Source organism: Lethenteron reissneri, chromosome 18 (assembly GCF_015708825.2).
Source record: "Lethenteron reissneri isolate LAM-NWPU_2019-01 chromosome 18, ASM1570882v1, whole genome shotgun sequence".
Taxonomy (NCBI): Eukaryota; Metazoa; Chordata; class Hyperoartia; order Petromyzontiformes; family Petromyzontidae; genus Lethenteron; species Lethenteron reissneri.
In genome coordinates, this window is record NC_083796.1 from 8,142,240 (window position 1) to 8,167,277 (window position 25,038).

The following is a 25,038-nucleotide window of genomic DNA, read 5'->3' on the forward strand; positions in this document are numbered from 1 at the left end:
GAGACATGTTATCGCTGCTATACTATCTCATCTGTGGAAGGCTGTCAAGGACCACACACTGCAGAGCAGAGTGCTCGCAATAATCATTGGCCCTTTGCTTCATTTCAACCGCGCTTGCAGTATTTCCAAACATTTTCCATTTACGAAAGTGAAATATAGATTTAGATATATTTGATTTATTTTATAGATTTTATTTATTTCTAATGTCATACTATCCACTTCAGTGTATCGTGCTATATATTATCAATTTAATACATATTCCAAGCGAAATGTTAACATTGTATTGAGACAAAAATAGCAAATGTATAAGAAGGCATGTGGTTATTGACCATTAATAAATGCCACATCACCCCAACGGCTCATCGCGAAATAAACATACGGTGCAGTTTCTCCCGCTTGCCTCCTTAATGCAAAGAATGCACTCGTTTTTGTTGGTGTCCTTGGTGGCCAGTGTCTCCCGGCTTAACAGCCTGCTGGCTCAACTGGACGAGGGCCTGACCTCAAGTGGTCGCGGTGATATGGAGCAGGCACGCAGCGTCAGCTGCAAGCTTCTGCAACTGGTGCAGACACAAGGTGCAGATGGTTCATCCACCTCTGGCTATCAGATTAGTGTACTTTCATTTGCTGATAGCTTGTATCACACAGCTCCCGTAAGGCAAAAAATCACCATCTCGTGAAATATTTCTTTTCCTCTGTAAAACCGAGCTGCGCTGGGGTCAAGCCGAGACAACATTGAAATGTTTTTAGCATGAGTTATGGGAGCATTTCTTTACAGTCTGATTTTCGTAAGTCGGGTCTTCTGCAACCCGGCAATTTACTCTACAGCAAAACCTTGGATTGCGAGTAACTTGGTCTGCGAGCGTTTTGCAAGACGAGCAAATTTTTAAAATAAATATTAATTTGATAAACGAGCGAGGTCTTGCAATACGAGTAGTACGTGTATACGCTTTGTCTGCCGAGCGTCACGTGATCACAACTGATATACGAGTGCTTTGATATACGAGTGCTTTGGATTACAAACTCGTTTCCGGAACTAATTATGCTCGCAATCCAAGGTTTTAATGTACTCATTTTAGAGGGAGTTGACTGATGAGACGTTATCATCAAGTACATATCCCAATTGGTAGTTGCTAATAGTAAGCATGATCAGTAATGTAATCCAGATCACAGGGATCATAGTGCATTGTAATCATCACTATGTCATATGCATGAATGTTAATCCATTGATGGATGAAGGCATCCCCATGCCATACAGGTCGTGGGGATTATTTTATCATGTTCCATCATACTCGTGGGGGAAGGTGGGAAACATAAAAGTACAATACAACAATTTATTTTGCTGCACTGCCCTTTGCTGGTCACCATCTAGTCCTGCAGCGTATAATACCTGTTATGCATTGTGGTCACTCAAACCATCACCGTCTAGGCCGAGCCCATGCTTAGCTTCTGAATTTTGATTAGATTGAGTGCATTCCGGGTGATTTGATCATATGATTGTCCATATGTACTCTGCAATGTAATGGACTTGTAATGGACATGTCATGCCTATTACATGGTCAAAATACATGACTCTTTAATGAATTAATAAGTAGTTTATTTATTGAAAAATATTTTTGTAATGGATTTTTTTTTCACGAAAGCAAAAGTCAACCATCATGCAAACAATGACATTGAAACCATATTATCCTGAAACAAGTTTATATGTTCCTTTTGGTGCTAATTATAAAACATACATAACAGCATTCTCTTGTCAATGCGATATACTGTGATGAATTGGGGTCGTGTGATCAGGGCACCGTTATATATAGCAGTGAAGACTGAGCATCAATTCCTTGGGGCCATGCACTCGGCATACCTGTGAGTGATTAGTGCATAGTTGCATGCTTATCTACTAGTAATAGACTGCTTAAAGCAAATGTACAGACACAGTAAAAAAAATGCTGAGAAGCTGTACAATTAATACATCAGTTTAACATGTAGGCTTTCGTGACCAATATCATCCATAATAGAGGTTTTTGGGTTAGATCGTGATCTAACCCAAAAAAACCTGTATTATAAATGAATATATTGTTACGTACTTTTTATTCAACGAATTGTGACCGGTGGGAAATTTTTAGGGATTTTATGAGGAATGAACAATGAAATGCAATGTACCGGCTCTCACTACAAGCAATTTTATTTTAAAAAAATTGTTTGATCAGCCAATGGACAGTGACTGCACTTGTGTGTATGTATGTTGAACTTCTTTCGCACCCTACGTAGCCAACTATGCTAATTGGAGTTGCGGGCAATTTTTAACTCAATACTGTATATAACCATTCTGGGAGGGAGCGATGGTGCAGTGGAAAGGGCACTGCGCTCTCAACACAGCGACCTGAGTTCGATTTTTGGCCATGGAATTGATTCTGGGACCCCCACTAATTCACCGACTGTACTGATGACAGGGAAGTATGGTCAAACAACCCCCCCATGACGGACAAGTGTAGGGAGGCCTTCTTCCAGCAGTGAAATTGCAAAGGACTACATTATTACAGTGTTATTGAATTGTAAGCATTCTTATCAGCAGTAGGAATTGAGGAATAAGTGGAAGGTTAAATGTGTTTTTTTACGCTTTCACCATACTATTGCTCACTTGCATCATGCTGATGTAAGCCCTGTGGATTCTTACTCTTTGGGTCTTTCGGTAAAGTCACGTAGATAGAATAATTATTCCTACCATTTAGATCTGCTTTGTGTTCACGAACACGGTCTGCGACATGTCGCTTAATTTCCCCAATGTAACTATTGCTGCAGACACAACTTAGTTTGTAGACACCAGGGTATTGCATGTCAGGGATCACATCCTTCATATATGGGTTCAGATCACGAATTTTACATACTGTGTTGAATAGAACCTGTATCTTGTATGGTGTAGAGTTTTGATGGGGGAATTATTCTGGGCTGGATGGTGGTGGGAGTCAGATTTTAGATAGGCATCCGTGTGGGTGGCTTTCCTGTAGACTGTCCCAATGAGCCATCTGGTCTCTTTTCGATTAAAACATCTAAGAATGGTAACTTGCCATCCTTTGCCACCTCCATGGTGAATTTTATGGCTGGGTGTATGGAATTGATGTGGTTGAAGAATTGGTTCAATGCTGGCAGGCCATGTGGCCATATGACGAACGTGTCATCTACGTATCTCTTCCACAAGGAAGGACATAGGATGGATGCCTGGATGGCATCTGTCTAAAAATTTTCCATGAAAACATTGGCTACCACTGGAGCTAAGGGAGAACCCATTGGGGTACCTTCAACTTGTTTATAGAATGTACCATTCCAGGTGAAGTAAGTGTTGGTGGGGCAGTGTCTCACCAGGGCCAGTACATCAGCATTCAGTCCTTGTTGGACCAATCCTTCAATGATTGCAATAGTGTCAGGTACAGGAACTTTGGTAGACAAGGAAACAACATCAAAACTGACAAACAAGTCACCTGGAGATGATGAGATGTCTTGTGGATTCTGTCAGCATGGACTTGACAAAGTGCCCATCGTAGCCACTCGATGACCTGTTTAGTCAAAACCAAGAACCTTTCATACTCCACATTGAAACTAATGGCGATGGTTCAAATTACAATGCACAAGTGAAATCAAGTGGAACTGTGAATACCATTGTCTGATTTTCCACTCACTTAAAAAATGTGCCACACTTTGTTGTTATGGCGATCCCTAAAATTTTCACCGATACAAACTTAAGTACTGGTCAAATCAGGTGCAATTGTATTGGAATTGAACAGTTTCAGGCAGGAAACACTGACAGTTTTGACCTTGCATTTTAACCAAGAGATGTAAACCTTTGATATTGAACATTGTAACATGGAATCGGTGTGTTAAGGACAAAAACATTTGGCTGGTGCGTTTACAATTTCTCATTTCAGATTCTTCACTGCCACATGGATGAGTGGAACATATTTTAAATGTTTCCAGAATGGCTAGTGAAATGAATCTGTGTAAGATTATAGGTCAAAGGATGTGCTTACGTATAATTTATGTTGCGAACATTTTTACATTTCATCGTTTCGGTATAGCCATTTAACATGTACCAACAGTACCATCATTTAATATGATATTTTTTTGTTAACCAGAACTACATTGAAGACAAGTTTTGCATGTTAGTTACTACAATATTAATGTTGTGGTTCTGTTGAATTCAACTGTTCCTTTCCATCCCTATAAAATTATATGCCATGTTTTACGATTACAATTTACAGTCCTCATAAATTTAACATTACAGCATAGCATTCTATACTTAGTTATATCTAATTAGAGGATCGTAGTACGGGTGCTGAAGTACTTTTACTTTTTAAACTAGTTGTGGCATTGTACATTCACAAACGTGTTAATTAGTTTCCTGCTGTGCGGTTAAAATGTTTCTGTAGGGAAAGTTGTGAAATATTCTTTTTGTGGTTATATTTGTGCGGTATTCTATATTTAGCTTTGTATTGATATAAGGCGCACATGGTTGAATTATGACTGCTTGCCCTTGCTTGAATGATGGTAATGAACAGCATGTCCTATGGGCAGGGTGAACCTTCCCCATCAGCCCTGTTCACTCCCCTGTTGGCCCCCACCCGGTTGGCCTCACCCTTCCCCCATTGGTCACACTCACCTGATACTCACCATTATCAGATACTCACCTGACACCACTCACCTGTTACAGGACAGTAACCATTCACTTGATACCTGACAGCCACCGGCTACTCCGTGCTCACCTTTATCACTCAGGAGACACTCACTAAACGCTCACCACTCACAGTGCGGGTTTATGAAGGCTCAAAGCTGCTGAACCATGAGTTATGCGTACGTGTCATTCTCTGTCTTGTAAAAGTGCAACACAGGCGGGGAACAAATATAAAGTAAACGTTTGTTTTATGGTATCACCAGTATATGTAAACATTTGAGAGATATTGCCCTTTATCCACTTCTGTTTGTGGTTTGTTGCGTGAGTAGTTGTCTAGCTATGGGTGGTGAGCCTATGTGTGTGTGCACTGGGTTATTGGTCTCATGTATAATGGAAGCACGCAAATAGTTATGGGTCCAAAGTTATAACAAGTTTGAGCTCTCATACTTAGCACAGGGTTCAGTAACCTGCAGCTCTGAGCCACATGCGGCTGTTTCAGGACTTCTTCATGATGTTATTCACATGTCACCGTGCCTCTTGAAAGATTGAGCTTGTTTTTACCGAATTCAAATAGGCTCTTGTTATTTTGGTTCCCGACCGCCTTAACGAACACAACAATGTCTGACCCAAACCAGGGGAACGATTCCTAAGCATGCCTGAGTGACGTCGGAGTGTCGAGTTGCAGTGCCTCTGGTTAACTTAGAAATTGCAAGGCCAGTCCTTCGTATTTATACATTATATACATAAGGGTTGCACTGCTCGTGTGTAATTTTTAAAATAGCCCATTTGAACGTCATCACATTCATCTTGTTGAATGAAATGTGTCCAGTTACACTTTTTAACAGAAATGTTAAGCAGCTTATTGCAGTACAGTGAGCGGATAAGAGATGTCTAAAAAAACTGATGGCAAAAACTTTTTAATTCTTGACATACAAAAATATGTCAAATCACTTGCACTTTTAGGCCTCTGCTTATAAAAGCTGAAAGCCACTTTACAATACTGTGATTTAGTGGATACTTTTGTTTTGGGTGCACTGATAAACCATTATCTAAAAAAAGTGAAATTGTCAACAGCACAGTTATTTTTAATATATTTCCAATGGAGATGACATTTTCATTATTCCAGATCCCCACTGCAATCTGGTGATATGCAGACAATCATGGGCGTAATGCAGTTGATATTAAAAGCATGAAACCCAAGCAAAGTTCTGAGAATAGACATCAGCTCCCATGGGTTTGCACAGCTGTCTAACTTTTGCATCACTCTGGTGTCTCATTCTCATTTGCACTCTTGAGATATAGTGTAGTGTTTCTAATGCGGTTCATAGATACCTTTTCCTTAGCCACCTTTGTAATGCAAATTGCACACAAAGCAACATTAATAACAGGAGAACTGTGAGTAGTTCTATGCAGGCACTTTGCATCACGCTGTCTGGAATATGCATGGCTCTCAAATGTTGTTTTGAAAAGAATACACTTGCTAGCGATATGGAACCGTGACTTGTGGTTGAACCATTGCTTGTTATCTGTTTTCATTGCTGGTCTGCTCACTGTCCACTCATGGACTTGCTGACTTGACAGTGAGGTAACACTGTGTCCCTGTATTTTTGTCCAATTTATAGAGATTTTCACAATGGAGCTTAAACTGGACAGGTCAATTGAAACTAGTTAATCCACTTAAAAGACACAACTTCACGATCAAAAATATCTTGCCCCTGGTTGTGATGTATTTAAAATGTTATGTCATTACATACTGCTTGCAATTAGCAAGCCACGTCATACACTTGCTGTCATGTCATGTGCTTTGGATTTGTAATTGGAATTTTTGTAACATTGACCATATGTGTTTCACAAAGATTATTTTGTAAGGCACGTTCAAGATTATAAAAACCCGCTTGTAAACCATATTGAGCAAGCTTTTTCCCTCGCATTTAAAACAACACATTATGCATTTAGGGTGGCATGGTGGCGCAGTGGTAACATTTGTGCCTCACAAAAAGAAGAGTCTGCTATTGATATCTAACTCAAGTGCCTTTCTGTTTGGAGTTTTATATTCTCCCCCCGTCTGCTTGTGGGTTTCCTCTAGGTTCCCCTGTTTCCTCCAATAGCTAACAAAAATATATACAGTGTAACGGGTATTGGCCAAACATTTCAAGGATAAAAACTTAACCTTCAGATGACTCCGTTGGGATTACATATAGCAACATCGCCTCCTACTGCAAGCATTTGGCAGTACTCTCTTGAAAAAGGCCTGCAACATAGTCCAGCTTTCCTGGTTAAACAACAAAAATGCATTTTGGAGTTTGGTAATTCTGCCAGTGCCGTATTTAAAGGTACAGGCATACATGCCTTATAAAAATCAAAACAATGTTTTTACTTGTAATTGCTTTGGCAGCTTGTGACACGTTTTTACTCCTTTGACATGTAAAACCCAGCATGCAATGCGGTAATGCAGCGTGACAATGGGATGGATGTTTTAAACTATGGCATGTGTTGTGGACAGGAGGTTATAGGAACAAGAGGACAGATCAGGCTAATGCTCAGGAAAGGCAAGCATGTGATCTGAGAAAGCCACACATAATACATTAACATGTTACTTAGAAAAAATACCACAGTTCGTCCCTGGAGCATCATATGTCTTTTCATTTATTTATTAAGCATGATGTGTTTAAATTAATACTGCAATGACAGCTCAGGAGCGGAAATTCATTCGTCAGTCCAGTGGAAAGCTGCCCTCCCGAGACAGGAGTGGAGGTAGATTGATGGACCCACGGTGTCAGCACGGAGGCTGCTGTCCATTGCGTGTCTGGCAGGGATCAACGCTGATAGCTGACAGCGAGAATTAAAAACAAAATAATACAAAGCTCATTCCATGCTTCTGTCTGCCCAGTAGCACTTCCACAATGATCAGAGCATTCGGTTTTTATATTTTAAAAAATGCCCTTACTAGTTGGCTGTGTCGGGTGGTGGCGGTTTTTAACGACACATTTATATGTTTACGCGATCTAACCCAAAAGGCTTTATTGTGGAAAAACATTCTGCCACTGTATCACAGTTATTATGGAATGGAGTAGAGTATTTAAATTTTGAGAATTTTATATTTCTTGTCTTTGGCACCTATAACAATAATAGGCAATAATTAAATGATGGGTGACTATAAAAATAAAAAACACATGTGCTCATGGCATGTAGAACAAGCATTAGAGGCTATAAATGTATACTTGGTGGAGGCATTGAGATAAAGTTGCAGTGACATGCGAGTTTTAATGTCTTCATCTTGCTTTCAGATGGATGGAGATGTAATAGATATCTTGCACATAACACGAACGGCAGAATTTTAAAGACGGCATGTAAGCAGAACACCATTGAGCCACATCACAGAGCACTGATGTTGTGACAGCAATCCAAGGCTGGTGCATTAAACTTTACCTTTGTCCTCAACATTATCATCAGTCATGGTCAATCTACTGCTGGATGAAGGCTTCCCAAAGCTACCATGACTTCTCACGTGATAGGTGGTGGTAATATCGCTTTTAATAAAAAAAAGGCATTCAAATAGAAACAAATTTAAACGTTTAATATTTTTATCTCATCATTATCACGACATGCAAATCCCTTTTGTCAATCCGATGCTGGATGAAGGCCTCTACACTGTGGATTGTAGTTGCTTTGGAGGAACAATGCGAGGTGGTCGAGACTAATGATGGAGTGGCAGCTAAAAGAGAGAACACGCCCTTGATGAAGTGATTAAATTAGCTCCTGTGCAAGTACTAGATGGGTAGTTACATTAAAGGACTGTCAGAGATGGAGGTGGCTTGGAGCGTCCTTCATACAGGAGTTGATTGAACATGGCTGCTGATAAGAAAGTGATAGCTGGGGAACCGTTGTATTTTTTTCACCTACTGTAATTTAAAACAAAATATTTCATTGTATTTGCAAACATGTCTCCAATGGCTATCTCAGGATAGTATGTTGTGCAGGTATGGTTCACTGTTTACCTTATTTTACATTTATATGGAGATTATTATTGTGCTTCAAAAGGACAACAAAAAACACGATAAATTACATGTATTTTAGGCATACACACAGGCAGTGTGTCCCAGAATCTCTGATATGAGTTTCTAGGTTTGTAAATGAAAACATATTTTAGTAAATCGCATGTTGTTGCGTTCTAATAACAGTACTGTCTTGATGTCATATTAAAACGTATGGGAGTAATGTTGCAGGAACGGATTTTTTTGTGGAGGACCATTCTAACTCTGTTGTCTCTTTTTCCCCATTAATGAAACTTAAAACTCTTGTTGGAAATCCCATGATTCCAAGTATCTATTATCAAGATAAGAGATGCAGTAATTGTTTTTTGGTTCATGGTTCACTGAAAAAGAATCGGTGTATTAAATAGGTTGACTGGGTGATGTTATCTGGCCATTGTTAAGTGAAAACTGAGAATGACCAGGAGTGTATTTTTGACCATTGCCTATGATGATAGTTATCCAATTCATTCAAATTCCATGCATTGCAGTGCTGCAGGTATTTTAATGCATGCTATATTTGTAAATGGATTATGTCCAATGGAGCAATCTGAAACAAGCAGCTGATTCAAATGCTTGTTATTCAGCTCTTGGTGCCTAGGAACACTGATGCAAATAAACATCCACAGTAAACAAGAGGAATATTTATGTTAGCAGGGAAACCATGAAGATATATTATCTATTCTTAACAAGATTTTATTGCACAAAATAGCTGAGCCACTAATCACAGCAGCTGGACGGTTCAAAGGTACACAAGTATTAAAATGATATGTTTATGTTCAATACATAAACAATGACCACGTGCTGCACTGTGTGAGTGTTAAAGTAGTGTTTACTGCTAAGTGGAGCGTGCTCAGACATTAGGGACACTGGAGTACCTGGCACCATTGTTAACATGCGTGACTTTCAATTGTCTTTCTTTACACAATGGCCTCGACAGATTTAAGACCTGGCCATCGTTTGTCACCAGCAAGTGCTGTGGCGGTCCGATTACAAGAAGTAGCTTGCTCACCGATTACGTTTCGATCTAACTTTAGAACGATAAAACACAGTACATTTCTAACCACTGAAAGCTACTTATTTTTTACGGACTAACTTGGAGCATGGTTTAATAATAGTAATTTCAACTTGTAACGCGCGATGCAATATTCGCTCAAACTTGAAGAGAGAGAACGCCTCGCTCAAGGAACCACAGACGAGCAAGCAGGCGATGAGCCAGTGCCAAATTCCCTCTCGAGCACTGCACTTTATATATTTTAGTGTCTTATCGGCCATAAGTATGTACATGTGGGAGGAAACCCACGCATATCCCATACAAAGGGGAGAGGTAAGGCCCACTTTCACTCTACCACATTGTTATGGCAAGCCAGGGTATGGCACCTCTTCGATGCACATGGTAAGGGAGTTTTCACAACATATGTGCGATCCACTAACCCTTGCCTCCCACAGTGCTGGATTACACACATCAGCTCCGCGTTATTAATATGCGATACGCTGAATAAAAAGTTGCAGTGCCCCCAGCATTCGTCCAGAAATAGAAAGCTTACGCTCTTGCTTGGTGGCGAGTGAGATGGAAAATGAGGCTGTGTGCTGGGTGGTGGGCTTGCCTGGGTCAGACAGGGAAGAGCAGACACCCCCTGGTCAAAACTATATCTGTATATATAGCAACTTCCTCTGGACAATCTCAAACATACGTGAAACCCTGAAGGCAGCGCAAGCAAAGGGTGCCTGTTGCTTGATTTACTGCATCTGGCCACTTCAAGCCGGTGGGTGTGATGTGTTTTGATGGATTATTAAATTGTTGTTGTTGTTTAGTACCTTTCTGCACATTTTGTAGTGGATTCTCTTTTGTTTTTTTATCATCACCAGCCGTAATCAGTCCACTGCTGGATGAATGTGTCCCCATGCTGTCACCGTCTGTTATGGTCCTACGATGTAACAATCCACCCAGCACCTGCAAAGGAGCTGACATCATTGCTTGATCTAGCTGGCAGATGTCCCTTCAGACGTGTTACCTCCTTTGACTTGCAACGCTCGTTATTATAGCCCACCAGCCATCATCCTTCTGAGCAAAGTGTCTCGCCCAAGCCCGCTTACTTTTCTTAAAGTTATGTCTGTAACCTGTGTCTGTTCTCCAATCCATGTGTTCTTCCCTCTCTCTCTCTATCTCTGTAAACCTAAGCATGCATCTCTCCACACTTTTGTGCACACGTTAGAACTTTTGGTCCATCTTCATCAGTGTTCATGTTTCTGATTCATGTATCATCGCAGTGAACATGCATTGATTAAAAACTATCCTCTTTAGACACATGGGCGTGTTGCGTTGCGTTATCAAAATGTATCTTCCCAAAAGTGCTCCATGCTCATCTCAGTCAGTCTGAAATAGCTATCATAAATATATAAAGATACACAATCTGCTGTGTTTTCCGGGTTGGTTTCTATCACATACTGCATATATCTGATTGTTCGAGATTATTTGTTTTGTCCTTATTAAAATAAGAGATGGCTAATGTTTTTTCTATATATAAGTTTACTTTTGTCCAATCTCATTTTCAGAAATAATCTTCTAATATCACTGAATAATTTTGGTGAACACGTCACTTGGTCTATTATTTGAGTACTTTGTTCTTGTTTATTTTTGATATTGTTTACATCACTTCTAATTTTTTTAAATTTAGTCCTTGATTTGTGAGAGCTTAGCTAACTACAAAGTAGAGAAACCTTTCCTAAACCCTGCTTGCTCCCATGGTTGGTTGTCCTTGACATTTTTCATTCTTCCGTGCCTATTGATATTCATCAATAATTTGTATAGTGTACTTGCATAGAGATGATGAATGGACTATAGTTCTTCAAATCAGTTTTATGTCCCTTATTGAATAGAATAATGTTTGAGGTATTTCATTATATCAATATTCTATTTTTATGTAAAAAAAAAGTAACACAACAGACTCTGTCTCCTCGACAGACCTGTTCTCCACCTGAGGACGGCTGCTTGCGTTGTGGCCGAAACGTCGTGAGAATTATGTTATTATGCTTTATTTGTATTATTTTATTACTTCCCTTCTACGTGACTTTACCGAAAGAACCAAAAAGACAACTCCAACAATTGATTCTACTTGTTGTTGATGTCCACATTAACTCCACGTGGTTCAGGAGTGTTGCACATTTGAATGCTGTGAAAGGTACAGTTGACTTCCTCAAGTGTGACGCTCCAGTGCCACACTTACTATTGGAAGAAAATGGCTATTATTGATAAGCTATATATTAGCCTTTTCCATAATAAGATAATTCCTGAGAAAATACCTTTTTCAGCTGATGTAATATTACGCAACATGTTTTTGACTGTTATACCTGTTAATCCAATGAATTAGGAAGAGGCTATTTGTATAAATATAACATTTGCTTGTGCGCTTTTGGCAGGCTTCTGCTGATTATTTGGTGCTTATGGTGGTCCTCTCTGCTCTGCAGAAAAAACCCGAAAAGAAATGGCTGGCAAGGGCTGCAGTGGAATGGACGTAATGCTGTCAACATTGGAGGTGTGAGCTCTTATAAAGTGTGTTGGGATTGTGCCCAAGTGTATTTTGCTCGCAGAAGTATTTCGTCTAATGTAATTCAGACGTGGGAAATGTTGCATGAATGTCTGCAGGCTCGGTTCTTTTTTTACAAATGAGAGCATGGATGCACCTGTACACATAGGATTCTGTATACTTATACTGTGTACGGCTGTATTTTTGTGTTTGTTTATCTGTGGAACTTGAAATTGATACTTCTAGCCTGCTCAGTTAACATAAAGTAGAACATAAATGTGGGTTTATTTTGAAGTTTTGTTCCTTGCTTGTTTTAATTAGGAGACTATTACTCATCTAGTCAAGTACAGTAAAGCCTTGGATTGCGAGCATAATTCGTTCCGGAAACGTGCTTGTAATCCAAAGCACTCGTATATCAAAGCGAATTTCTCCATAATAAATAATGGAAACTCGGATGATTCGTTCCACAACCCAAAAATATTCATGTAAAAATGCTTAATACAAAATACTTTTTTATATTTTTATCATTTAAATTTAATATCAAGTAATAAAATGTATAAATTGCATTTAATCGTAGCTGGTGTGAGGGAGAGGAGAGGAGGAGGGGGCCATTGTTGTAGTACAGTTACTAAAGAGCAGTCACTACACTTGGACACAAAATACAAAAAATGTTTTTACGCACACACACGTGGTCACAACACTACAGTAAACAAGTCGACGCTCGCACAGATGTTGACTATACGAGGTGAGACACGCCGACTGAGACCGAGCATGGGAGACGATTACCCACAATCCCGCAGCGAAAGAGAGAGAAGAACCATCGGCTCAGTTGTGATCACGTGACGCTCGGCAGGCAAAGCTTATACTGTACGTACTACTCGTATTGCAAGACCTCGCTCGTTTATCAAGTTAAAATGTATTAAAAAAATTTGCTCGTCTTGCAAAACACTCGCAGACTAAGTTACTCGCAATCCAAGGTTTTACTGTATATTCAAATTGAATACTGCTTCATTCTGGTGAGGCAGTGGTGAACACACTATACTATGAACCCAACGACCCTCTTCCAATCACTGGCCTTGGCAAACATCAGTGGCGAGTAATATCCAAACTGGTCCTCGGTCTCCCCTTCTTTGACCCGCACTCCCAACTTGGTGAAGTATGGTCAAATAAACATATGACCAAAAGGGGTGAGCAGGTTTTCATCCATCACGATACTGGTTAGAGAATGTACATTATTATTAGGTTATTAACTTTGTAAACAAATCTTTCTGTTTCAGAATTCAAAGGACCACCAGGTCACAATGGACATCTTGAATATCTTGTTGGAGTTGCTTTCAGCTGGTATTGCTACATATTTACTGTACTTTCATACACATAATGGGGACAAAGCTATCAAAAACATCTCTGGCTTGTGATGCAATGCATATAGATTGTGTAAGGCTGCTTATGCATGCAATGGTGTTACTCTCTGTGAATTTTTGCCTTTGAGTAATTTGGCTCAGAGCGCTCCATACTTGTTAAATGTGCAATTATTTTTAAGTTACAAAGCATTTACGAGGCAACTCACAAGCTCATGCTCACAGTTTATATTTAAAAACACGAGTTACTTTAAGGTCTTCAAAATTGAGCACGCAGAAATATCACAGCAACCTAATGTGTAGTAGTAAAATCTCGTTTGCAAGTTCCTTACCACAAACTATTGTAGAATTCGTAGTTTGAGCCTGGATAGCACTTGTGTGAATGGCCGCCATGTACAACAGGAAGCTACCACGTTGGGGCTCTGTCGTGGGCTATATTGAGCACTACAATGTTGATGTGCTGCTGCATACACAGCTGTGGTCCCTACTTTCGCCAACCCGCGCTGACCAGCATGGGGAAGCATGGTCAAGTAACCCCCACGACCCACCCTCATCCAGCGGTGGATTTCCAGAGGGCTGTACATGCACAAGGACTTGTTCGCTGTTACTGACATTTAAATGAAGAAGACTAATTTCAAATTGTTAAATTTCACATTTATAAATAACATGGCTTAACGGCATTGTTTTGTCCACCTGTGCGTGTGGTGGGGCTGTTGTGTGTGTCCAGGCAGCGGAGGTCGTGTGAGCAATCTGGTGTGTAAGGGTGGCTCTCAGATTCTACTTCAGACGCTGGTGAGGGCTGCCAAGGATAGTCCCACCAATGATGAGCTGATGCTGGTCATTCACTCTCTGCTTGCCAAAGTGGGACCAAAAGGTTGGGCAGCTTTTCTCATCTGGTCCGTCTTTACTCCAGCCAGCCTGGCATCTTGTTTGCTCAAATCTCTGCCTTAATCGTCGTTGGCATTTATCAGTTTTTTCAAATTAATCAGTGCTCGTGATGAATGCATAGAATGTTGTGCGTCAGAATGTATTGCAATTGTTTCTAATCTTGATGTATTTAACCATCCTTCAAGGAGTTCAGTAGTCACTATTCACGTGCATTAGAGTTGTCAGTATTCAGCATTCAACATAGCCTTTCAATTGAGTTGCATTTGGGTCTTTATGGCTCTTTGTGGTAGGCAGAAGCATGTGTTGCTTACTAAATTAATGATCAAATTCAGAAACTCTGATGCATAAAATATGTAGTCAGCGTGAGAAAAGTAAATAGTGTAATGATGCATTGATTCATCTTTTGAAATCCGTTCTTATTCAGATAAATGTATTGAATTGAGTGTGGGAATTGATTATTTTCGATTCATATACATTGTACATAATTGGTTCATTTGACTAACTGCAGCCACTAGAAAAACAACATTATTTATTCTTGAATCATGAACTTTAATTGTGACAATTTATCGAATTGCACGGGAGTTGATCGGTGCAAATGTAGTGAATCCTGATACAATATAGTGTCTACGTACTTTTGTATTCACAAGTTTGTAAGCGCTCGCTACAATTATTGGTCAACCAGTTTTACTATAGGAATCGGTGATTTATTATGAATATAATGTTTGATAATAAATAAAAGATCTACTTTTGTTTTATTATATCAATCATGTAATTTATTTTATGATTTCAGATGCTAAGTTCGCAACAAAAGCCAGACTGTGCGGTGCGTTGCCAGTAACGCTGACGCTTGTCAAACAGAATCTGCACAATCAACGCCTGCTCCTGCCCTGCATGCACACCATCAAGGCCTACTCTGCCAGCAGTGAGCTTCCGCACTTGGCAACATTTGATCTCTTTTCATCTTTCCACAAAAAAAATGCACTGCATGCAAAGCGATTTACAGTAAATGGGCCTCCGGTTGATGAGTTGGCTTTGCCTCCATGGTAATGGAGACTTTCTGCGTCGGTGGGGTTTATGCGCATGGCCTTCTGCTGTCATCAATGCAGTTGTGAATGCTGTCTCGCTTGGGAGAAATGGTGCGGTGGAACTGCTTTTCAAAATCGTCGGCCCATTCAGCAAAAGACAAAGCACTTTCATCAAGTGAGTAAGCAGTCAATGCCAATACCATCACAAATCAACTGTGCAATCACTTTGAACTGCATAAAGTCATCACTTTAAATAACACAATCATTAGCCTTGTGTGTGCAGTCACATTTAAAATGAAAATAATTCAAGAAACACATTTGCTAACATTTAAAAAAATGATAATACATCACTAATTATTATTATTAATTTACACAATGGAAAATTTATGTCAGAGCTTTATTAGCATGTAGCAAATCTGAATGTAAGACATTTTATATTGACATTGGTTTAACTGCAACGTGCTGTAATTCATTGCAACATGTTGGATGTTGTGTTCTTCCATAATAGAGGTTTTTTGGGTTAGATCGCGTAAATATATAAATGTGTCGTTAAAAACCCGCCACCACCCGACACAGCAAACTAGTTAGGGTTGTCACGTAAACAGAACATGGCAATTCCTCACTAGTATAGCACAACATTTACAATATGAGGTTGACATTTCGCCAGTAATTACAACTAGCTTCATCAGGCGACAGCCAGATTTGTGGAGAAGTCCACCTGTTTCGTTCCTTCTATAGAGGCGTAGATGTGGTGACCACACTTCTGCGCTCTTGCGCAAAGTGGGGGGGGGGGGGTGTTTTTAATGACATATTTATATATTTACGCGATCTAACCCAAAACAACCTGTTATGGATGATATTGGTCGCGAAAGTCGACGGTTCAACTGTTGTTGTATTCTTGTTAGCATGGAATATAATATATAGCTTTCTTCCAGTTCACTATATCCACACGTTTTACAATGAGAGCATTTTAAAGACTTCACCCATAACTAAGCAGTTTTGAATTTGGGGATCAGAACTATAATTGCAGTTTCAAAGCCAAGCTCTCAGGCGTGTAGCGGTTGTGCTTTGGTTGTGTGGCATTAAAGTTTCAACTCATCTGGCTTATACATCCCACAATTTAATCTTATTGAATATTTCTATTCGGTTATTAAAATGCACTTTTTCAACGGAATATTCCACGCATTATTAACATTTGTAGCTTCTATATGTTATCACACGTTATGCGAGGTATTTCTCAATACAATTAGAGGTATGTATTATGTCGTTTACAAATATCCAGATGAAATATAACCAAAACAATCCTAAGAAAGTGGTATGGTTGAATTTTTTGCGAAAGTGAGATACGTTTACTAAAATGATTTAAAATAACAATACAACACAAGTGTTGTAAATACTTTTTTTGCAGTGTGAGTCACTGTAATTGAAGTAGCAGAGCACTGAAATAACCTAAAGCAGAGCAGGCGACTGCCACCTTTGCTTATGTGCATGATGTCATCAGTGTAATGGATGCCTGTCTAGTATTAAAAAGGTTTGCAAAGCATAACACTTCTGTGTGCAGCAGCCGACCTTGTGATTGAAAGGGTATGGCCTCTTACACTTAAAACATCATTCACCACTATTAAACTGTTCGTCTCCTCTCTGTCTATATCTCTGGGGAGAAACCTTTCAGCAATGGTTACATCGTCTTTTGATTTTAAAATGTTTTTCAAGTGTTTTATGTCCAATTGTGCTATTGCCATTTTTGTCATAATCACATATCACAATGCCACCTTTTGAAATAACTTCAACAAACCTCTGGTCATTACAATAAGGACATAACTTTCCCATCCACCGAGCCACTGAGAGTAATTTTAATTATATGATAGTAAAGCTAATATTTTAAATTTGTAGCGTTTTTTTAGCAAGTGCAGAAACGAATTTTATGCAATGGGCTTTGTGTGTACATAGTAATTGGTGACCCGGATGAGATCATAAACTCGCTAAACGTAACGATCCGGTTTAATAAGAGATGCGAACCGAGGATCTCAGTCGTGCTACCAAAGTGCGCTAACTTATGAACCACTTGTCCACCTGTCGTAACATTGTCTGTCAAGCGTGCTGCTCACGTTTTCCCAGCAGAGGGCACTGTACGACCGGCTGCATGGAGTCAAATAAAACATGAGGGGTCCCTTGAACAGAAGCGGACTGTAGCTCATCTCACCCCTGCAACCAAATATGCCCCAAACTAAAATGGCACACAACCATGTAGTGAAGGGTGGATTTGGCAGCACAGATGTAGAGTATTCATTTGGGGGTGTGCTGTGCGCTGGAGAGTATCAAGCATTAGCAACTGTGTTGTAATAAGAGGCAGGATGCTGGTTATATAATGGATTTGACCCTTTGGCAGATAAAGCATTTCCCATAAATCTTACCTTGGCCTTCTAGCCTTACATTTGTGGAACTTATATTTGTCTTTCATTTACCTTGACAGGATCACCTTGGATACCCTTGCAACATTACTAAAATCAAGTAAGTGATAAATGGGCTGGATTTAAACAATTACATTAAGTGTTGGGTTCTCAGGGTTACTGGAGTTAACATTGAGCATATGTATATGGAATCTGCCTGCTTTTGCTTGGTATATACTTTCATCATCAGGAACAGGTTTATTGCTTGGTTTCCATTTAAGCTTAAAGAATAGTGTAATATAAAATATAATGTGTAACTTCGGTGATCTGTGGTGAGAATGTCAATATTGGAAGCGTGCTTAATTTTATATTCAATACATCGTTTTGATGTAAACCTTTAGTTGAATTATTGAATGCAGGAAGTTAGTCTATAAATAAGTATGTAAACACTTGTGAATTCCAGAATGGACAAGTTAAAGATTAAACATAAGAGATGTAAAAATGCATCACTATATCAATACATGCATATTCTTCAGCTCACAATACGTGCATTGAATTGCATGTGTAAGATTCATTGTTTGTGAATTTGCATATCTTGTATCCAATGGCTTTGAGACCCTACCACATCCACCACACTGTTTCTAAAATGATTTTTAAAATAGAACACTGAATCAGAACAATGCACCAAATCACCAACAGGGGTGTAAGCTGAGAATCGTTATAGCTCATACAAGCATCCACGTTTAATTGGATAAATTAACAACATTGCTTGTGAAATTCACTGCAGAAACGAATGCAAGAAGAGCGGTAGACCGGGGGAACATTGTCTTCCTGCTCAACGTGTACCAAGACTGGCACCGTCACGACGCTCGCCACAGCCATGTGCCTGTACGTCGCGGCTTGCTCACCTGCCTCAAGCAGATCACCGCCATCAAGCACGGCCGAAGGGCCTTCCTGGAGGCTGACGGCATGAAGATTTTCTACACCACCTCACAGGTGGGCCCACCCATCTATATGGTTGCCAGCTTTGAAATTAACAAGACATGTCGACAGAGATCGCAAAAGCAAGTGTTGTACTTCAGCGTCATATATCCTGGCAAATAGGTGTTTGCGACAATGGCGTCAAATCACGAAAGCTTATTCAAGAGCCAGAATAGTACTGAGAAATATGGACGTTGCATCTGAAATATTTATTTTCATTAACTAAAAATATATAGGTGGATATTCCACACTCACCATACTGATCACCTAAGAGCAGGGGCATCATGAATGTGGGATCATGGGGCAATCCGCCGTGGTGTCACTGAATAAGTGTAGCGGAATAACTTCTTGAACAGGTATACACCATGTAAGCTTTTATTGAAAACCGCTGTGCAGGATTGCATATATTTACCTGTCGAAAATAATCCACATTTTGAACGTTAACCCCATTCACACAATAAGCTGCATGTGCACGGCTTCCAGTTGGCACAAATGGAAGTTTTCTGTTGCAGATGAGTGCTTGCGTCACTATAACCATCTGTAATGTTAACTCATTGTCGCACATCTCAAAGGTACGTTACGCGTCAATGGCTAGCCAACAAGTTTCATTGTTGCCGAATGCGCACCCCCTGGCAGGAGTGCCTTACCAGCCGAGGACTGGACCTGCTGGTGAACTTGTCTACCATGATCATGCGAAAGTGCTGCCCCAAGAACCGCTTGCCTCTGCCCACCATCCGAAGCGTTCACCACTTCCCGCTGCCTGTCATACCCACCACGGGCCCAGTGGCACAGCTCTACAACTTACCCCCCGGAGGTAGACAACTTTTCAGTACCAATGTCACGAGCAATCTGCTTTCGTATATCTCACTTTACACTAAAGGTCGCCGTCTTTTTGACGGATGAGGCTTTGTTTAGACTGATTGCGCGCTTCCCTAATTGAAAGCCTTGTTTTGTCAGTGGATGACGTGGCCGATGAAAGTGACGATAACCTTGAACAAGATTCCGAGCAGGAGAATGAAAATGAAGAGGAAGATGACTTTTTAGAGAAGGTAAAAGCACCTCTGCAGTACTTGAATAACATTTATTTAACCTTGGCTGCATTTGCTGAATATATTTCTTTTCTAAAATAATAAGCCTTACTCAATTCTGTGCGGAACTTAAAAAAAAATGGTTTTCCTAATTCCCTTCTTGCTGTGCTGGACAATAATTCAGTGTGATTGCAGTGCTGATTGTCTACTGAATAGATGTGTTTGCACATTACATACATTTTGTGATAAACTGTAGATGGTCACTGTACCCATGGAATCTGGGTCTTTATCTCGTCTAGGCGGTATCTTACCACATATATCAGTGTGGACATGTACAGCCATATTTAAATTCCAATTCTGGATAAGTGTTTCCCCACATGGTGGTTATGAATGGTGGTCACTTATTAAAACAGTAACCAGGCTCAAACTTGCTTGACTTCGGAGATATGACAAGATCCATTGTATTTTCAGGTGACTTGGTCATAGGCATATATATATTCACATATATAGATATGCATATCAATAGACTGAATGTAATAAGACTGGCACCTAGCCTCAAAAAGTTTAAACGATGGCTTATGTGACCATTTTGTATAGAAACATATTTACTGGAAGAAAATTATATATTACATGAGTCAGCTGAGATATATTTAAAGAATGAAATAAACTATGTTGACGTACTTTGTCTGCTCAGTCCATAGGCATGCAAAAGTGTCATGCAAATACAATATTGGTTATTCAGGATCCTGACATTGAGACCGATCTGGACAAGTTAAAGATGAAGCCTACGCTTGATCGCTCAGAAGAGGCACTCAAAATGTACGAGCAGTTTTTCCCAGAGCTCTTGGACAGTTTTTCGGTGAGTGCGACGTGCCTCAGTGTTTGTACAAAACTCAACACATTCATCAATGTCACTGTGGCCTTAAGAGGAACATTACATGAGGCACCACTGGCAATGCAGTATCATCAAGTAATTTGTTCAGTTTTTGGAACTTCTCTGCAGCCAAAATATTTTTTTCAATTCTCTGAAGTTTAATTGTGGAATACATTATCTTTGTAAATTATTTTTAAAATGTTTTTGTATGCACTTTATTACACTGTTAAACTAATGCTTGTTTCCACACTGTGATCTGTTTATCATTGAAGTACATTTGAGTAACAGTTCAGGATGAGTATCCTTATCAAATTGTGTTGTTTATGTTCACTTGCTTTGATTGCACTCATTTCCTCATCATTTTGCATCCCATCTATAGGACACATTTTCCAAAGTAAATGAAAATATAAATCACCAAAGTGCAAAGAACATGCCCAGCCCCATTGTAATACCAACAGCAAGCAGCAACGACAAGTGCAGTAGCTCAACAGGTAAGGGGCTGCCCATTCAGAACAGCGTGGCATCACCTCTCATTGATGGCGACGACTCAACGCAGAAGCCTCGTTCTGAACCCGGAGCCCAGAAAATGGCAAAAGGCAACAGCTTCAAAGATCCGCAGGGTTGTGGGCACAGTGCCGATTCTCGCGATTTCGTCATCGGATTCAGAGGCTTGTGCTTGGAGGTGTCAGAACAGTCGCTAATCTGCGGGTGCTTGAACGCAAAGGTGTGCATTCACGTAGACGCAAGCAGGTTCGGCGATTTGAAAAAGAACACGCCGGAGCTGAGCGTGAAGGAAGCCAAACGGTTGGAGGGTGCCAACTGGTGTCAAAAGCTAGCTGCATCCAAGAAGGCCCAGGCAAATGTAAAATGTACTGGCGGAGCCCCGACCTCAGCGTCTGTCCAGCGGGATCTGAAGGAGAAGATGATGGGTGGTAAGGAGTCGAGGGACAAGCTGGACCCTTCACACGACAACGAACTTTACTCGCTGCTAGCCAGCAATACCAAATCTGTGGCGGGGTTCAGCAAAATGGCCTTTCCCGACTACTATGGACATATACCCCCTCTGTACAGGGAGCCATCGGTGGAGAGGGAATATGGCGTTCAGAGGTAATTGACTTCATCGGAGTCGTGGCGAAATTCTCACCCCCACAGGAGTAATGATAACACAACCACATAATACAAGACTTATAAAATATATGATTCCGAAATATGCCTGTTGTGCGTTTAAAAAACTCATCTTTATACAATGCAGTGACGATAAAAGTCAAGTGATATCTAATGAATGTTATTATGCAATATAGCAAAAGTAATTTATCTTTCCATTATGTAAATTTGCGTTTTTCCTTTTTAATTCGTATATATTTGGAAGTGTGCCATTTACAGATTGTGGTTGTCACACTGTGTCATTAACATTCAAATGTATTTTTTTCTGAAACTTCTTAATTAAAGGTCCAAGATATTTCAAGACATTGAGCGATTGATTCGCCCTGGTGATATTATAGATCGAGTGGTGTATGACCTTGATATGCCCAGGTAATACTCAGAAACATGGATTTGTTTAATGCTTGCCATTATGTGTACATATTTAAAAGCCTCCGTTGGAAGTAGAGCTTAATGCAGAGCGCTTCCTGTATTGTTTTGACATGTATTTCAGCTTGGTCTCAGAAGATGGAGATTGCCTGAAATTTTGCTCAGAATTTGAGTCTGGAAATCTTCGAAAAGCCATTCATATTCGCAGGTAATTGTCAAAATTTTCGTAATTATGCAAAGCTTATTACCAGTTATTGGAATGAAGCCGGACACGTTTATGATAGCTGAGAACGAGTCCATTAATTAATGAGTAAAGTTGCGCAGCATTTTGGCAATTTAAAAAACTATTTTCATGCTTTTTCCAGACCATTTGTCCACACTGCTGGGTCCCAGATGAGCGACCAGGAAGGGTGCAGGAGAGGGGAGGGAGACAGGGAGCAAGGGAGCACAGATGTAGACAGGTTTAGGGAAAATCAACCATTCAGGAATTTTGGAACCAAAGAAAAAAAAGCTTTGATTATGTTTGATTAAAATTTGGAGTTTCTAATTTTAAGAGTGTTATACATGATCGCCTTTCCACACCTGCAATTAGCACGGTTGTCTACATACGGGGCGAAATAAATTCAACATACATACATACAATGTGTAGAAAATATATAGATTAAATGTGAAATAGTTTTGTTGGCATGTATACATTTGTGTATGGGGAACGTCATGGAAGAGTATATTAGTTTGCTTTTCAAATGGTTAGCTGTATTGAAATCTACAGTGTTATATTGGTCACAGCTGTGAAATGATGTATACAATTTCTGTGAACTAATAATGTAGTCAGGTGAAGGGTGAGAATGGCCACTCGATTGTGCACAAAATATGTTCTTGTCATGTATATATGTTGAACTTCTTTCACACCGTACGTAGCCAACCATGCTAATGGGAGGTGTGGGGGATGGGCAACAAACTACACACAGAAAAATGTAACATGCGTGCTTGATTGCTTTTCTGAGAAGAGTTTCGTTTAATTTATAAAGTAATATTTCATTATTTCTTGTTCATTTTTCATGAATTTTTTGTCATAATTAACATGTTTTTTTCTTTGTTATTTATTGTTTGCCTGCTTGCTTCGCCAATTTAAAGTAGTCACTGCAGAGATGCTCAATTATATGAAACCATCTCATTAAAAATACTTTAAATCACAGATGGTAAGAGCATGTTTTTATTGTTTGGTATTAATAGTACGAAACAAAATATTCTTCACTATTTGCTTTGACGTATGGTTTTGAGTCCTGGACACGGACAAAGTAAAGTAAATAAAAACTTGAAGTATGGAGAGAAGTTTAACACTTCGAAATTCCAATCATGGAGAGAACATATAAATGATAGACATTTTGTTGACTGGTAAGGAAAATAAGTTGGTTTTGGCAAGACACATCGGTAGAACGGATGAAGGCCATGAATGAGATTGGTGATGGAATGACAGCCAATTGAGGGAACCCACCTGAAATGATGAGATGAGCTTACGTGAAGTAGAAAGATAGATGATGCATCACAAGATGATGGCAATAATGTGGTGATGCCTTAATCCAGTGTATAAACCATGGCTGATGATGGTGGTTGGTGGGGAATTTTATTTATTTGAAGTTGTGGACAACAATGCTGTTCATCACATGACATCCTCCTGTTTGTCCAACAGATTCGGGGAGCGCATTGTTCAAGCCAGCTTCTCGTGAATTCAGTTGGCCACCTTAAAATTGAAGCCTCAAATGACACATTGGTCCATTTCCACTGTTGATGCCTTCGATTTATTTGTGCTCCTTCAGATATGAGTATGACCTGATTCTGGACTCGGACATTAACAGCAACCGGCACCATCAGTGGTTCTATTTTGAAGTGAGTGGAATGGAAAGCGGAGTGCCTTACCGCTTCAATATCGTGAACTGCGAGAAGGTCAACAGCCAGTTCAACTATGGTACGTGTTGTAATGTACAGGGGATAGTGAGTGCCATCAGAATGTAGAAATCTTTCTGTCTGAAGCCTTGAACGTCCTTAGCACCTCTGGCATTTAAACCTCTTTGAGAATAAATGGCACCCATCATAAGCAGTTTTTACTGTATGTAGTCTACACAGCACCATGAATCTTCACAAATAGTCCTCAAGTGTTTCACCAAATAAGTTACTTTAGCTTCTATCAACCTCAAGACAAATAATGCTACTGATTTTCAGTAAATTTAAGGAAGAAAGATTTTGTAATTATCAGACTATAAATCATTTTTGACAAGGAGTAATTTCCTATTTTAAAAATATAGTTGTAATTATAATAATGAGATTATGATGTAAAACATTTTGCGGATCACTGGGAATTCAAATGGAAGCACAAGGCTTTTATTGCAATGTAATGCCAGCACAACAAGGCCAAGATCAATATGAATTCTATTTTTAAAAGCAAGTTGAAACTGAACCGTTTGCAGATGATTGACTTACCCACCAAGGGACATTGGGTTCTACAAGTCTGTTTGTCTCTCTGGCTTAAGCACATTTTACTTGCCAGTACAGATGGTCTGCCCACTGACCTGTAGACCCCTTGGGTGCAGGCTTACATGGCAAGAGCAAGGTGCATATATAAGGTGAATTTTAGATGGTTATCATAACCCCAATGCTACTGGATACCCTAAAGCCTCCAGAGGCTAATGGGGGATGTCAGCAGCAACATGGTTATATGACATTGGAAGAGAAAGAATATAAAATCTATATT

General features: G+C 39.8%; 1 protein-coding gene across 8 annotated transcripts in view; it reads left to right on the forward strand.

Annotated features, from left to right (window-relative positions):
- The window catches only part of AGTPBP1 (ATP/GTP binding carboxypeptidase 1), a 60,287-nt gene that overhangs the window by 4,898 nt on the left and 30,351 nt on the right, over positions 1 to 25,038 (forward strand). For 5 of the 8 annotated variants that reach the window (XR_009755284.1, XM_061553705.1, XM_061553703.1 and 2 more), the window contains exons 3-17: positions 452 to 573; positions 12,157 to 12,224; positions 13,493 to 13,556; positions 14,301 to 14,447; positions 15,252 to 15,383; positions 15,568 to 15,661; positions 17,960 to 17,997; positions 18,664 to 18,872; positions 19,494 to 19,671; positions 19,815 to 19,906; positions 20,628 to 20,744; positions 21,139 to 21,866; positions 22,209 to 22,292; positions 22,414 to 22,497; positions 24,107 to 24,255. Coding sequence is in view for 7 of the 8 variants with exons in the window: in XM_061553705.1 (XP_061409689.1) it covers positions 452 to 573; positions 12,157 to 12,224; positions 13,493 to 13,556; positions 14,301 to 14,447; positions 15,252 to 15,383; positions 15,568 to 15,661; positions 17,960 to 17,997; positions 18,664 to 18,872; positions 19,494 to 19,671; positions 19,815 to 19,906; positions 20,628 to 20,744; positions 21,139 to 21,866; positions 22,209 to 22,292; positions 22,414 to 22,497; positions 24,107 to 24,255 (2,306 nt within the window). In the remaining variant the exon portion in view is untranslated. Of the gene's footprint in view, positions 1 to 449; positions 574 to 12,108; positions 12,225 to 12,995; positions 13,083 to 13,492; positions 13,557 to 14,300; positions 14,448 to 15,251; positions 15,384 to 15,567; positions 15,662 to 17,959; positions 17,998 to 18,663; positions 18,873 to 19,493; positions 19,672 to 19,814; positions 19,907 to 20,627; positions 20,745 to 21,138; positions 21,867 to 22,208; positions 22,293 to 22,413; positions 22,498 to 24,106; positions 24,256 to 25,038 lie in introns of those variants that run through there. The other 3 variants (XM_061553708.1, XM_061553706.1, XM_061553707.1) reach the window with 3 other exon arrangements.